The sequence below is a fragment of the Dendrobates tinctorius genome, unplaced genomic scaffold, assembly GCF_039654945.1.
Source record: "Dendrobates tinctorius isolate UK_male_01 unplaced genomic scaffold, ASM3965494v1 ptg000168l, whole genome shotgun sequence".
In the NCBI taxonomy this organism is placed as follows: Eukaryota; Metazoa; Chordata; class Amphibia; order Anura; family Dendrobatidae; genus Dendrobates; species Dendrobates tinctorius.
In genome coordinates, this window is record NW_027361835.1 from 230,025 (window position 1) to 245,721 (window position 15,697).

General features: G+C 50.2%; 1 protein-coding gene across 2 annotated transcripts in view; it reads left to right on the forward strand.

Annotated features, from left to right (window-relative positions):
- CALCB (calcitonin related polypeptide beta) overlaps positions 1 to 14,945 on the forward strand; it is a 32,519-nt gene extending 17,574 nt beyond the window's left edge. The window contains exons 4-5 of one of the 2 annotated variants that reach the window (XM_073550744.1): positions 9,886 to 10,076; positions 14,518 to 14,945. In XM_073550744.1, coding sequence (XP_073406845.1) covers positions 9,886 to 10,051 — 166 coding nt within the window. In that variant the 3' untranslated portion in view covers positions 10,052 to 10,076; positions 14,518 to 14,945. Of the gene's footprint in view, positions 1 to 8,843; positions 9,304 to 9,885; positions 10,077 to 14,517 lie in introns of those variants that run through there. The other variant, XM_073550743.1, reaches the window with a different exon arrangement.
- The last annotated feature ends 752 nt before the right edge of the window (positions 14,946 to 15,697 follow it).

The window sequence follows — 15,697 nt, forward strand, 5'->3', positions numbered from 1 at the left end:
AGCCTGTACATGTAAGGACCACTACACAGCACAGAGTAGACTACAGCCTGTACATGTAAGGACCACTACACAGAACAGAGTGCAGCCTGTACATGTAAGGACCACTGCACAGCACAGAGTAGACTGCAGCCTGTACATGTAAGGATCACTGCACAGCACAGAGCAGACTGCAGCCTGTACATGCAAGGACCACTGCACAGAACAGAGTGCAGCCTGTACATGTAAGGAGCACTGCACAGCAGAGAAGACTGCAGCCTGTACAAGTAAGGAGAACAGAGTAGACTGCAGGCTGTACATGGAAGGGCCACTGCACAGCACAGAGAAGACTGCAGCCTGTACAAGTAAAGACCACTGCACAGCACAGAGTAGACTGCAGACTGTACATGCAAGGACCACTGCACAGCACAGAGTAGACTTCAGCCTTTACAAGTAAGGACCGCTGCAGAACAGAGTAAACTGCAGCCTGTATATGTAAGGACCACTGCACAGCACAGAGTAGACTGCAGCCTGTACAAGTAAGGACAACTGCACAGCACAGAGTAGAGTGCAGCCTGTACAAGTAAGGACCACTGCACAGCAGAGTAGACTGCAGCATGTACATGCAAGGTCCACTGCACAGCACAGAGATGACTGCAGCCTATACAAGTAAGGACCAATGCACAGCACAGAGTAGACTGCAGCCTATACAAGGACCACTGCACAGCACAGAGTAGACTGCAGCCTGTATATGTAAGGACCACTGCACAGCACAGAGCAGACTGCAGACTGTATATGTAAGGACCATTGCACAGCACAGAGTAGACTGCAGCCTGTACAAGTAAGGACCAATGCACAGCACAGAGTAGACTGCAGCCTGTACAAGACCACTGCACAGCACAGAATAGACTGCAGCCTGTACATGTAAGGACCACTACACAGCACAGAGTAGACTGCAGCCTGTACAAGGACCACTGCACAGAAAAGAGTAGACTGCAGCTTGTACATGTAAGGACCACTGCACAGCACAGAGATGACTGCAGCCTGTACAAGAAAGGACCAATGCACAGCAGAGTAGACTGCAGCCTATACAAGGACCACTGCACAGCACAGAGTAGACTGCAGCCTGTATATGTAAGGACCACTGCACAGCACAGAGCAGACTGCAGACTGTATATGTAAGGACCATTGCACAGCACAGAGTAGACTGCAGCCTGTACAAGTAAGGACCAATGCACAGCACAGAGTAGACTGCAGCCTGTACAAGTAAAGACCACTGCACAGCACAGAGTAGACTGCAGCCTGTACATCTAACTACCACTGCACAGCACAGAGTAGATTGAAGCCTGTACAAGTAAGGACCACTGCACAGCACAGAGTAGACTGCAGCCTGTACATGTAAGGAACACTGCACAGTACAGAGTAAACTGCAGCCTGTACAAGTAAGGACCACTGCACAGCACAGAGTAGACTGCAGCCTGTACATACAAAGGACCACTGCACAGCACAGAGTAGACTGCAGCCTGGACAAGGACCACTGCACAGCACACAGTACACTGCGGCCTGTATATTTAAGGACCACTGCACAGCACAGAGTAGACTGCAGCCTGTACATGTAAGGACCACTACACAGCACAGAGTAGACTGCAGCCTGTACATGTAAGGACCACTGCACAGCACAGAGTAGACTGTACATGTAAGGACCACTGCACAGCAGAGTAGACTGCAGCCTGTACATGTAAGGACCACTGCACAGAGTAAACTGCAGCCTGTACATACAAGGACCACTGCACAGCACAGAGTAGACTGCAGCCTGGACAAGGACCACTGCACAGCACATCGTACACTGCGGCCTGTATATTTAAGGACCACTGCACAGCACAGAGTAGACTGCAGCCTGTACATGTGTAAGGACCACTACACAGCACAGAGTAGACTGCAGCCTGTACATGTAAGGACCACTGCACAGCACAGAGTAGACTGTACATGTAAGGACCACTGCACAGCACAGAGTAGACTTCAGCCTGTATATGTAAGGACCACAGCACAGAGTAAACTGCAGCCTGTACATACAAGGACCACTGCACAGTACAGAGTAGACTGCAGCCTGGACAAGGACCACTGCACAGCACATAGTACACTGCGGCCTGTATATTTAAGGACCACTGCACAGCACAGAGTAGACTGCAGCCTGTACATGTGTAAGGACCACTACACAGCACAGAGTAGACTGCAGCCTGTACATGTAAGGACCACTGCACAGCACAGAGTAGACTGTACATGTAAGGACCACTGCACAGCACAGAGTAGACTGCAGCCTGTACATGTAAGGACCACTACACAGCAGAGTAGACTGCAGCCTGTACAAGTAAGGACCACTGCACAGCACAGAGTAGACTGCAGCCTGTACAAGTAAGGACCACTGCACAGCACAGAGTAGACTGCAGCCTGTACATGTAAGGACCACTGCACAGCAGAGTAGACTGCAGCCTGTACAAGTAAGGACCACTGCACAGCACAGAGTAGACTGCAGCCTGTACAAGTAAGGACCACTGCACAGCACAGAGTAGACTGCAACCTGTACAAGTAAGGACCACTGCACAGCACAGAGTAGACTGCAGCCTCTACATGTAAGGACCACTGCACAGCACAGAGTAGACTGCAGCCTGTACAAGTAGGGACCACTGCACAGCACAGAGCAGACTGCAGCCTCTATGTGTAGGGACCACTGCTCAGCACAGAGTAGACTGCAGCCTCTACATGTAGGGACCACTGCACAGAACAGAGTAGACTGCAGCCTGTATATGTAAGGACCACTGCACAGCACAGAGTAGACTGCAGCCTGTACAAGAACCACTGCACAGCAGAGAGTAGACTGCAGCCTGTAAAGGTAAGGACCACTGCACAGTACAGAGTAAACTGCAGCCGGTACATGTAAGGCCCACTGCACAGCACAGAGTAGACTGCAGCCTGTACATGCAAGGACCACTGCACAGAACAGAGTGCAGCCTGTACATGTAAGGACCACTGCACAGCACAGAGTAGAGTGCAGCCTGTACATGTAAGGACCACTACACAGCACAGAGTAGACTACAGCCTGTACATGTAAGGACCACTACACAGCACAGAGTAGACTGCAGCCTGTACATGTAAGGATCACTGCACAGCACAGAGCAGACTGCAGCCTGTACATGTAAGGAGCACTGCACAGCAGAGAAGACTGCAGCCTGTACAAGTAAGGAGAACAGAGTAGACTGCAGGCTGTACATGGAAGGGCCACTGCACAGCACAGAGTAGACTGCAGCCTGAACAAGTAAAGACCACTGCACAGCACAGAGTAGACTGCAGACTGTACATGCAAGGACCACTGCACAGCACAGAGTAGACTTCAGCCTTTACAAGTAAGGACCGCTGCAGAACAGAGTAAACTGCAGCCTGTATATGTAAGGACCACTGCACAGCACAGAGTAGACTGCAGCCTGTACAAGTAAGGACAACTGCACAGCACAGAGTAGAGTGCAGCCTGTACAAGTAAGGACCACTGCACAGCACAGAGTAGACTGCAGCATGTACATGCAAGGTCCACTGCACAGCACAGAGATGACTGCAGCCTATACAAGTAAGGACCAATGCACAGCACAGAGTAGACTGCAGCCTATACAAGGACCACTGCACAGCACAGAGTAGACTGCAGCCTGTATATGTAAGGACCACTACACAGCACAGAGCAGACTGCAGACTGTATATGTAAGGACCATTGCACAGCACAGAGTAGACTGCAGCCTGTACAAGTAAGGACCAATGCACAGCACAGAGTAGACTGCAGCCTGTACAAGACCACTGCACAGCACAGAATAGACTGCAGCCTGTACATGTAAGGACCACTACACAGCACAGAGTAGACTGCAGCCTGTACAAGGACCACTGCACAGAAAAGAGTAGACTGCAGCTTGTACATGTAAGGGCCACTGCACAGCACAGAGATGACTGCAGCCTGTACAAGAAAGGACCAATGCACAGCACAGAGTAGACTGCAGCCTATACAAGGACCACTGCACAGCACAGAGTAGACTGCAGCCTGTATATGTAAGGACCACTGCACAGCACAGAGCAGACTGCAGACTGTATATGTAAGGACCATTGCACAGCACAGAGTAGACTGCAGCCTGTACAAGTAAGGACCAATGCACAGCACAGAGTAGACTGCAGCCTGTACAAGTAAAGACCACTGCACAGCACAGAGTAGACTGCAGCCTGTACATCTAACTACCACTGCACAGCACAGAGTAGATTGAAGCCTGTACAAGTAAGGACCACTGCACAGCACAGAGTAGACTGCAGCCTGTACATGTAAGGAACACTGCACAGTACAGAGTAAACTGCAGCCTGTACAAGTAAGGACCACTGCACAGCACAGAGTAGACTGCAGCCTGTACATACAAAGGACCACTGCACAGCACAGAGTAGACTGCAGCCTGGACAAGGACCACTGCACAGCACACAGTACACTGCGGCCTGTATATTTAAGGACCACTGCACAGCACAGAGTAGACTGCAGCCTGTACATGTAAGGATCACTACACAGCACAGAGTAGACTGCAGCCTGTACATGTAAGGACCACTGCACAGCACAGAGTAGACTGTACATGTAAGGACCACTGCACAGCAGAGTAGACTGCAGCCTGTACATGTAAGGACCACTGCACAGAGTAAACTGCAGCCTGTACATACAAGGACCACTGCACAGCAGAGTAGACTGCAGCCTGGACAAGGACCACTGCACAGCACATCGTACACTGCGGCCTGTATATTTAAGGACCACTGCACAGCACAGAGTAGACTGCAGCCTGTACATGTGTAAGGACCACTACACAGCACAGAGTAGACTGCAGCCTGTACATGTAAGGACCACTGCACAGCACAGAGTAGACTGTACATGTAAGGACCACTGCACAGAACAGAGTAGACTTCAGCCTGTATATGTAAGGACCACAGCACAGAGTAAACTGCAGCCTGTACATACAAGGACCACTGCACAGCACAGAGTAGACTGCAGCCTGGACAAGGACCACTGCACAGCACATAGTACACTGCGGCCTGTATATTTAAGGACCACTGCACAGCACAGAGTAGACTGCAGCCTGTACATGTGTAAGGACCACTACACAGCACAGAGTAGACTGCAGCCTGTACATGTAAGGACCACTGCACAGCACAGAGTAGACTGTACATGTAAGGACCACTGCACAGCACAGAGTAGACTGCAGCCTGTACATGTAAGGACCACTACACAGCAGAGTAGACTGCAGCCTGTACAAGTAAGGACCACTGCACAGCACAGAGTAGACTGCAGCCTGTACAAGTAAGGACCACTGCACAGCACAGAGTAGACTGCAGCCTGTACATGTAAGGACCACTGCACAGCAGAGTAGACTGCAGCCTGTACAAGGACCACTGCACAGCACAGAGTAGACTGCAGCCTGTACAAGGACCACTGCACAGCACAGAGTAGACTGCAGCCTGTACAAGTAAGGACCACTGCACAGCACAGAGTAGACTGCAGCCTCTACATGTAAGGACCACTGCACAGCACAGAGTAGACTGCAGCCTGTACAAGTAGGGACCACTGCACAGCAGAGCAGACTGCAGCCTCTATGTGTAGGGACCACTGCTCAGCACAGAGTAGACTGCAGCCTCTACATGTAGGGACCACTGCACAGCACAGAGTAGACTGCAGCCTCTATGTCTAGGGACCACTGCACAGCACAGAGTAGACTGCAGCCTCTATGTGTAGGGACCACTGCACAGCACAGAGTAGACTGCAGCCTGCACATGTAAGGACCACTGCACAGCACAGAGTAGACTGCAGCCTCTATGTGTAGGGACCAATGCACAGCACAGAGTAGACTGCAGCCTCTACATGTAGGGATCACTGCGCAGCACAGAGTAGACTGCAGCCTCTATGTGTAGGGACCGATGCACAGCACAGAGTAGACTACAGCCTCTACAAGTAGGGACCACTACACAGCACAGAGTAGACTGCAGCCTGTACATGCAGGGACCACTGCACAGCACAGAGCAGTCTTCAGCCTCTATGTGTAGGGACCAATGCACAGCAGAGTAGACTGCAGCCTGTACATGTAGGGACCACTGCACAGCAGAGTAGACTGCAGCCTGTACATGTAGGGACCACTGCACAGCAGAGTAGACTGCAGCCTGTACAAGTAAGGACCACTGCACAGAGTAGACTGCAGCCTCTACATGTAGGGATCACTGCACAGCACAGAGTAGACTGCAACTTCTATGTGTGGGGTGTGTACCTGATACCTATTTTCAGGAGCCATAAAACAGAGCACATCTTCATGTCATGTCTGACCCCACACATAGGGGGCAGCACAAATCCACAGTGATGTCTGGGTATTGGGATAGAACTGACCTGTTGATCTCCTCTCATATGTGTCCTGACAACTATTATTTATCACCCTCATCATCCTCAGAGACCTTAACTCTTTCCATGCAGCAGGTGTCCGCAGAGCCTTAGTGTCTGCCCCATGTCTGTTTCCATTAGCCATAAAGAGAAGGAATGTTCCCCTTGGAGAGACCATGGGGTGTGAGCGTGAGGTACGGTATCATGGAGAAGAGAGGTCCCGGGTCTGGGGGTGCCCTCGCTCACAGTGTTGCATGCTCCCCCATATTCAGGCATGTAGTGTAATGACGGCGACTTTGTCTGCAGTGAGAGGATTAATAATATAACTGGGCGTTCACATAATGCACTGAGCGATGACATCATCCTCCGAGCCGAGAGATCAATAGCAGCGCATGGACTGCATTGTAATAACCGCAACTATAGCATGATGTAAGCATGCCTGCACCGTGCTCTGCAGCGGGACTGTACCCCAAGTCTACTGCTCACACTCCGCATGCCTGCACCGTGCTCTGCAGCGGGACTGTACCCCAAGTCTACTGCTCACACTCCGCATGCCTGCACCCTGCTCTGCAGCGGGACTGTACCCCAAGTCTACTGCTCACACTCCGCATGCCTGCACCTCGCTCTGCAGCGGGACTGTACCCCAAGTCTACTGCTCACACTCCGCATGCCTGCACCTCGCTCTGCAGCGGGACTGTACCCCAAGTCTACTGCTCACACTCCGCATGCCTGCACCCTGCTCTGCAGCGGGACTGTACCCCAAGTCTACTGCTCACACTCCGCATGCCTGCACCCTGCTCTGCAGCGGGACTGTTCCCCAAGTCTACTGCTCACACTCCGCATGCCTGCACCCTGCTCTGCAGCGGGACTGTACCCCAAGTCTACTGCTCACACTCCGCATGCCTGCACCCTGCTCTGCAGCGGGGACTGTACCCCAAGTCTACTGCTCACACTCCACATGCCTGCACCCTGCTCTGCAGCGGGACTGTTCCCCAAGTCTACTGCTCACACTCCGCATGCCTGCACCTCGCTCTGCAGCGGGACTGTTCCCCAAGTCTACTGCTCACACTCCGCATGCCTGCACCCTGCTCTGCAGCGGGACTGTACCCCAAGTCTACTGCTCACACTCCGCATGCCTGCACCCTGCTCTGCAGCGGGGACTGTACCCCAAGTCTACTGCTCACACTCCACATGCCTGCACCCTGCTCTGCAGCGGGACTGTACCCCAAGTCTACTGCTCACACTCCGCATGCCTGCACCCTGCTCTGCAGCGGGGACTGTACCCCAAGTCTACTGCTCACACTCCACATGCCTGCACCCTGCTCTGCAGCGGGGACTGTACCCCAAGTCTACTGCTCACACTCCACATGCCTGCACCCCGCTCTGCAGCGGGACTGTACCCCAATTCTACTGCTCACACTCCGCATGCCTGCACCCTGCTCTGCAGCGGGACTGTACCCCAAGTCTACTGCTCACACTCCGCATGCCTGCACCCTGCTCTGCAACGGAACTGTACCCCAAAGTGTACTGCTCACACTCCGCATGCCTGCACCCCAAGTCTACTGCTCACACTCCGCATGCCTGCACCCCGCTCTGCAGCGGGACTGTACCCCAAGTCTACTGCTCACACTCCACATACCTGCACCCTGTACTGCAGCGAGACTGTACCCCAAGTCTACTGCTCACACTCTGCATGCCTGCACCTCGCTCTGCAGCGGGACTGTACCCCAAGTCTACTGCTCACACTCCACATACCTGCACCCTGTACTGCAGCGAGACTGTACCCCAAGTCTACTGCTCACACTCCGCATGCCTGCACCTCGCTCTGCAGCGGGACTGTACCCCAAGTCTACTGCTCACACTCCGCAAGTCTGCTACCCGTATTGCAGCGGGACTGTACCCCAAGTCTACTGCTCACACTCCACATGCCTGCACCTCGCTCTGCAGTGGGGACTGTACCCCAAGTCTACTGCTCACACTCCGCATGCCTGCACCTCGTACTGCAGCGGGACTGTACCCTAAGTCTACTGCTCACACTCCACATGTCTGTACCCCGCACGGCAGCAGGGACTGTACCCCAAGTCTACTGTTCACACTCTGCAGCGGGATTGTACCCCAAGTCTACAGCTCACACTCCGCAAGCCTGCACCTCGCTCTGCAGCGGGACTGTACCCCAAGTCTGCTGCTCACACTCTGCAAGCCTGCACCCCGTACCGCAGCGGGACTGTACCCCAAGTCTACTGCTCACACTCCGCATGCCTGCACCCCGTCTGCCGCTCACTCTCACCATGGTACAGCAGGCAGCTCTCACTTCTCACTGTCTGGTTAACCGCATGACATGTGAACGTGCAGAGGTGCATGAGGGTGCATGTGTCTTCTGACCACTTTAGTTTGGCTGTTTTTTTGGCATGTCTCTTTTTTTCTGTTTTCCCCCCTGCAGCTTGGATAGACCCATGTCTAAACGTTGCTCAGGTCTGAGTACTTGCACGCTGTGGAAACTCTCGCAGGATTTGCACAAATTAAACTCTTATCCTCGCACTGATGTCGGTGCTGGCACGCCTGGCAAGAAGAGAAGCGCCCTGGCCGCCATGGACAATGAACATTACGCAAACTATGGCGAGCAGTTTGATATTAATAACTAACGCAAGGCTGATGCATGTGGAGAAATCGTGGCCAGGGCCCCTCAGCCGGAGCGCAGAGCGCACAACCAACCTCATATATTACTAGAGCCAGTTAGCTAGGTGCAGGAGCCCCCCCCCAGAACACGAGCGCTGGACCCCCCATCATTACTTCAGATTCGAGCTCACAGCGCTTTGTCCCTTTTCATTGCTGCTTATGTACAAATAAAATCCTCTCATCCGCCTGCTCCGCACTCAATTAATAAACCTATTTTTCTACAAGGAGAAGTTTTGTGGTTTAATAGTGTTCTGTAGAATAGACGGTCAGCTCTGTAGTGAGGGAGATCAGTGACAGGGCGGGTGAGGGGTTAACACCGGCCTGCGGGGAGAAGAGCGCAGGTAAAACACTGAGCTGTGAAGGTAAGAGACTATTTCATCCTTGATACATTGTAGCCTGTGATTGGAATTCTTGTAGTGATACAATGTAACAGCCGTGGTGATCCACTTTCTGCACTGAGTAGATCATTCTGCAGATCTGTGCCGGCTTCCACGATCCTGTTTAGTGGCCAATATCAGGCCTTCACTAGCCGTCTCCCTCTTGTGCTCAGCAGATGACACGTCTGCGGTGTCTTAGGATTTGGACGCTGATGTGACATCTTCTACATTTTCTTATGACTTATGTCAACTTCACAAATGTTATGATGATCATCAGATCTCTATGTACCAAGATTAGACCTGATGGATTACAGATCATTTCTAGCTTTAGTAGGGAGCTGGTGCCATGCCAGTCGCTGAGGGACTACAAGTCTCAGCATGTTTCCTGATATCACAAATGATAATTGTGTTTTTCTTACTTGACCCCAGAAGCAATGTGACAGCTCAGAAGAGAGCGTGCAACACGGCGACCTGCGTCACCCACCGCCTGGCGGACTTCCTCAGCCGGTCAGGGGGAATGGTGAAGAGCAATTTTGTGCCCACAAATGTCGGCTCCAAAGCATTTGGCAGGAGAAGACGAAGCCTCCACGTCTAAAGACAGCCATGACAACAGGAATATGGTAATGGTCTGAGGGGCTGCGTCCTGGCACGGTCCGTCATGGGCCCTCATTGTGGACTGATGGACAGTGTAATATGGCTGGAAGACGTGATCATAGGAAAGGCTACGGCACGTAATAGATCATACGGAATACTAGCTAATAGAATAAACTAGGATCTAATACCCCCTAATATGTCACACGCAATACTAGGATTGTATAATAAGATTCCCTAATCTAATGCGATTCAGTATGAAATGTATCAGCCACTAATATCAAACCCGAGACCGTAATATGCAGGAAGATCAGATTAGATGCCAGATTACAGCAGATGTCAGCGCCAGCTGCAAGATTCTCTCCTGACCAGAACCCCAGAACTTTTTTTTACGTCGGATGTTACACTTATTTTATCCAAATCTTTTAATGGCGAACTGAAGAGATGGTGACACATTGCAGCTTTCCAGACTCCTCAGGTCTCTTCTCGGAAACTTGCAATGTGTCACCATCTCTTCAGTTCACCATTAAAAGGCATCAACCACTGAGGACTCTCAATCCTGAATATTATTCCATCTACTGGCTAACACGGTGCAGAGATATACATCTTCCCTGTATCCAAATCCTGATTTTATTACATTTCTGAGCTGCTGTAAATGATCGGCGACAGAGCAGCAGAGCAGAGACTCAGACACGGAAAGGGAAGCGGAAAGAGAAATAACGCAGTGATACCGAGCACACGGAAAGAATAACGATAATGACACCACATACACAAATACCCATCACAAAGAAAAACTAACCCAGCGCACAACGCTGCCGGCTACGTCTGCACGCCTGGCCCCGGCGCTGTATCTAGCGAGCTTCAGTCCTCAGCGTGGATGGAATATAGCAGTAGATCCCTATGATATACAGATAAATGTACAATTAGGATCTGATCGGCTCTTGGGCTGAGCTCAGCGATTCCCCAACCCAAAGCTGACCTTATCATCAAACAGTAACACAAGTATCCCACTAGTAACACTATACGGGCCCAACCATGAGCACCACCACTGATGTAGCCTACTAAGCAGCACTGGTTAGAGGTGAGCGGATCGATTCACGCCTCCCTGGTCTGCAGTAGGGGTCCTCTGGCCGTGGACAGGAGCTGTGTGAATTTCCTGAGCGTCTGGGTCCCCCATATGGCATTTGTTTTGCCGGCCTGGCATGATGTGCAGTTGGGGCGCACAGATGATGTCTTGCCTGCCTGGTTAATCACAAGTTGAGCCTGGGAAAGCGGCATGGCTCGTGTCCACAGCCAGAGCGCACTGACCTGGACATGGACTGGGGTGGCACGAGGCGACCCACTCACCTCAAGAACTGATACTACTAATCTAATTACTACCCCAACACAGTGACCCCGACATCAGGAACATGGTGCCGATCCCCGGCTGTCTGATCTCAGCCCACTATGTCTGACTATGAAACTCTGCAGCATTTCAGACAAAAACACTCTAAAAGTCGCATGGGACCGAGCTCCACATGAAACTATCCGGGCTGGCAGGTCTCCAACAGCTCTCCTCGCGTGTATAGGCAGAGACCTGTCAATCCAGGGCAGTGGGCGGGGAGAAACTGCGGGGGTCCTGCCGATCCGGCTCGTCTCCAGCACGGCTCGGTCCACGGCGGATTGTATAGTATGTTCTTCTCTGAAACGCCGCACTGTTTTACCGTCACACACACTGGGCTCAGGTCGTACAGCCGGTGCCGGATACCTGGATCAGCGCGCATTGACTAGTAAACACTAACATATTCCTGAGCCAGATACTAATAATACAAGTCTCTCCTAATAATCATACCAGTCCAAGCTCACATCGAAGCCCAAGTGTAACCAACCCGGAGCGTAGTAATAACAAAGACTCACCGATACTACAACTCGCAATTCTAATGTCACCCAATAACCACCTAACTACTATTAGTCTGTGCTAGAACCAACTAGTAACAACACTCATCTAATACTCATCGGACCTGGAAGAAATACGTCTGCAAACTACCCCAACCCCAAGAACGGCCGCCCTTATAATAACACTCCAGCAATCAGTCCTAATAGTCAGACAACTCCTAATATTAATCCACCCCGACTGCCAGAACTGCGTTATCCCAATAGTAACTACTGAAGTTAATCTGCACTAATAGAAACTAGTTCTACTGATATTACCGTAATCTGCTTTAGCAACAATTGCTACGGATCTACCCCAATAGTAACAGTTACTGACCGAACAGCGGCTAGCATTAATCCAAGTCTGACACCCTCTTATAGATACAACTATTTATGTAGGCGACTTCTCACCTCTACAAATTATACCAGGCATCTAGATTTTAATGTTCGACTTGCAAAAACAAATTTTTATTTAACATGCAAATAAGGGGGCTTCAATGCACCATTGGCATGGCCTATGGCGTGGTGCACTCTTGGCGTGGCCTATGGCGTGGTGCACCATTGGCGTGGCCTATGACGTGGTGCACCATTGGCGTGGCCTATGGCGTAGTGCACCCTTGGCGTGGCCTATGGCGTGGTGAACCCTTGGTCTGGTGCGCCATTGAAGTGCCCTATGGTGTGGCCTATTGCATGGTGAACCCTGAATGTGGACTATGGCGTGGTGAACTACTGGAGTGCCCTATAATGTGGCCTATGGCGTGGTGCACCCTTGGCATGGCCTATGGTGTGGTGAACCCTTGGCGTGGCCTATGGCATGGTGTATCCTTAGCATGGCCTTTGGCATGGAGCACCCTTGGCATGGGCTATGGTATGGTGAACCCTTGGCGTGGCCTATGGCATGGTGAACCCTTGGTCTGGTGCACCATTGGAGTGCCCTATGGTGTGGCCTATTGCATGGTGAACCCTGAATGTGGACTATGGCGTAGTGAACTACTGGAGTGCCCTATAATGTGGCCTATGGTGTGGTGCACCCTTGGCCTGGCCTATGGTGTGGTGCACTCTTATGCTTTTCCATTTGGGTATTAAGCCCAGTCCATTATCTTGATTTCCTCACTTAGTAATGATGAATGCTGACTAGAAGCAATCCCTGTTTATGCGCTGGCGCACTGGCACAGGAGGAGCCCAGCGGTGCACTCAGTGCCAGTTCAGGCAATGTGGCTCTGGCCACAGTCTGTTAGCAGCTGTAGCTCACAAGTCTTCAATGTCCTCTCCGCCTCTGCGAAGCCGCTCTCTCACTTCACTTCTGGGTGTATAGCGAGGCAGCCGCAGACAGGCAGGAGCCAGGTGTCGGAGAGCCACGATGTGAGTGTGCCGGTGGGGCCCCCCAGTATCAGTGTGTCAGCACACAAATGGTGACTGATTATAGACAGCGGACACTTACCCAGCGAGTGCTGTCAATCGAGACAAGGGACTGGGCTTAATATGCAAATTGGAGGGCACCACTGAAACTCATCATTTGTATATTACATAGATTCTTCTGCAAATATACCATTAAATGTCTATGTCTGGTGTGATATTTCTAGGGTCCGTGCCCACCATATAAAGAAGTCAGCAATAGAAATGTCACTTTGTGGGTGACAGACTCCCTTTATCCTAATAGTAACTTACCAAACTGACGCCATAGTCACTAACACTCCACTAAACTAATAACTACTAACGAACGGTCCTAACAAAGGACTATTCATATCAATCTGCGCTAATAACAATAATGACTAATCTAACACAGCGGCTCCCACTGTATATTAATATCTACTAATCCATCCAAATAATGCAGCTAATACTAATCTACCCTATTCGTAACCCGGTTACTAATTATCTCATTAGCAATGGTTACTAAACTAACCCAATGACTATTACTAATCCAACCTCGAACTCATCTAACACAACGGCTCCTATTATATTAGTAATGTATGCGAATAGTAACCAACACTGAGCTACCTTAATAATACAACTACCATCAGTAACGTTTCCTTATACCGGCAATATTAATAGTTGATAATATTAATACAAATTACACCTAGAAGAAGAATTATACAATTTGACTATGACAAAGCCAGCAATAATTTGCTCGTCCTCATCAGATTGGGGATCACGCACATATGAGGTGTAGCTTTCGATAGTATAATAGTCACAAACGTATCAAGGATGGAAATTAGTCATCCTTTTAGATCCTGGAGTCTTGGAGGCTTCTGCAGGGGCGGAGCTCCAGATTAGAGTCCTCCTGGGCGTCACCCTCAGTGAACGCTCTTGGCCAATCACATTGTACTGGATCTAATCTCTGAAGAGAATATGGCGCCTCTCGTCCGCTGTACTGTAACTCTAATCCACAATGTCACCGGCGGATCAGAGGAGAATTGTATGAGGAGGAGACATGATTAGCAGCAGCGAGACACTGCAGTCACTCTATCAGCACTTCGTGCTCTCCAGGATTTAAGTCACCATAGACATTTATTTTTTTATTACATTTTTTTAAATATCATTTTCTTTTCTTTCTTGTAGATTGCCATGAAAATGAAAATTCAATTTTCTTCCAAAAACACCACATCTCGAAGATCAAACAAAACCGTTCTGCATCTGAACCAAGACCCATTTTTTTTGTTTCGCGTTTTTTTTTCCATTGCTAGCGCCCTTCTGTTATTTATTGTATAGAGACAGAGAGAAAAGTATTTATTACAACCAAATGAGTCTATTCTTTTTATATCTTATATTTCAAAAAATAAAATCTGACGGCATCCATTGATTCTTTACATTGCGGCGTCCTGGCGGACTGCACTGCCCTCGGGGACACACTGTACAGGTCTCTGTCGGGCCGGATGAGTGAAATGCGCCGTGCCTTGGACTGACATGATTGTACAGTATGTTACAAAAAGAATAAACATTGTATCAATTGTGTATTTCAGCAAGATTAAAAAAGTATTTTAGATACAGCGCCGTTCCTGCTCCTTTCTTTATGGCGGCTTTATCCACTACAGGTAAATAATGGTGGCCAGTGATAACCCACAGGGGCCACACTTGGAGCACAGATCACATTGGTCACACATCACCAGTAGAGTATGGAGTACAGACTGAACCCCACATTTATAAAGCGCTCACCCCTCTTGGGAACTCCAGGACTGGGGAGTGTTTAGTTTTCTTATTAGTGGCTTCTGGCAGCGCAGAACACCCTGGTGAAGAATGTTATATATGGGGGGACAGTACATCAGTAGAAATATACTGTCATTCACGGGACAGAGACTGTCCCCAGTGACCTCATGAGAAATGCAAGACCCACAATGCGGTTCTATATGGTCATCTTCTATCAGTCACACTGGCCTCTAGTTTATGTCACCGACACCGGCCTCCATCTTACATCAGGAGGCCTTCTTATGGTGTTTCAGTCTCTCACAGAGGCAATTAGCTTGCTGTTACAGTCTCAGAAGCGATAAGCTTAGTGTTAGTCTCTCCTAGAGGCAATGAGCTTTGTTTTACAGGCTCTCAGAGGCGATGAGCTTGATGTTACAGTCTCTTACAGAGGTGATGAGCTTGATGTTACAGTCTCTTACAGAGGCGATGAGCTTGATGTTACAGTCTCTTACAGAGGCGATGAGCTTGGTCTTGCAGTCTCTTACAGAGGCGATGAGCTTGATGTTAGTCTCTTACAGAGGCGATGAGCTTGATGTTACAGTCTCTTACAGAGGCA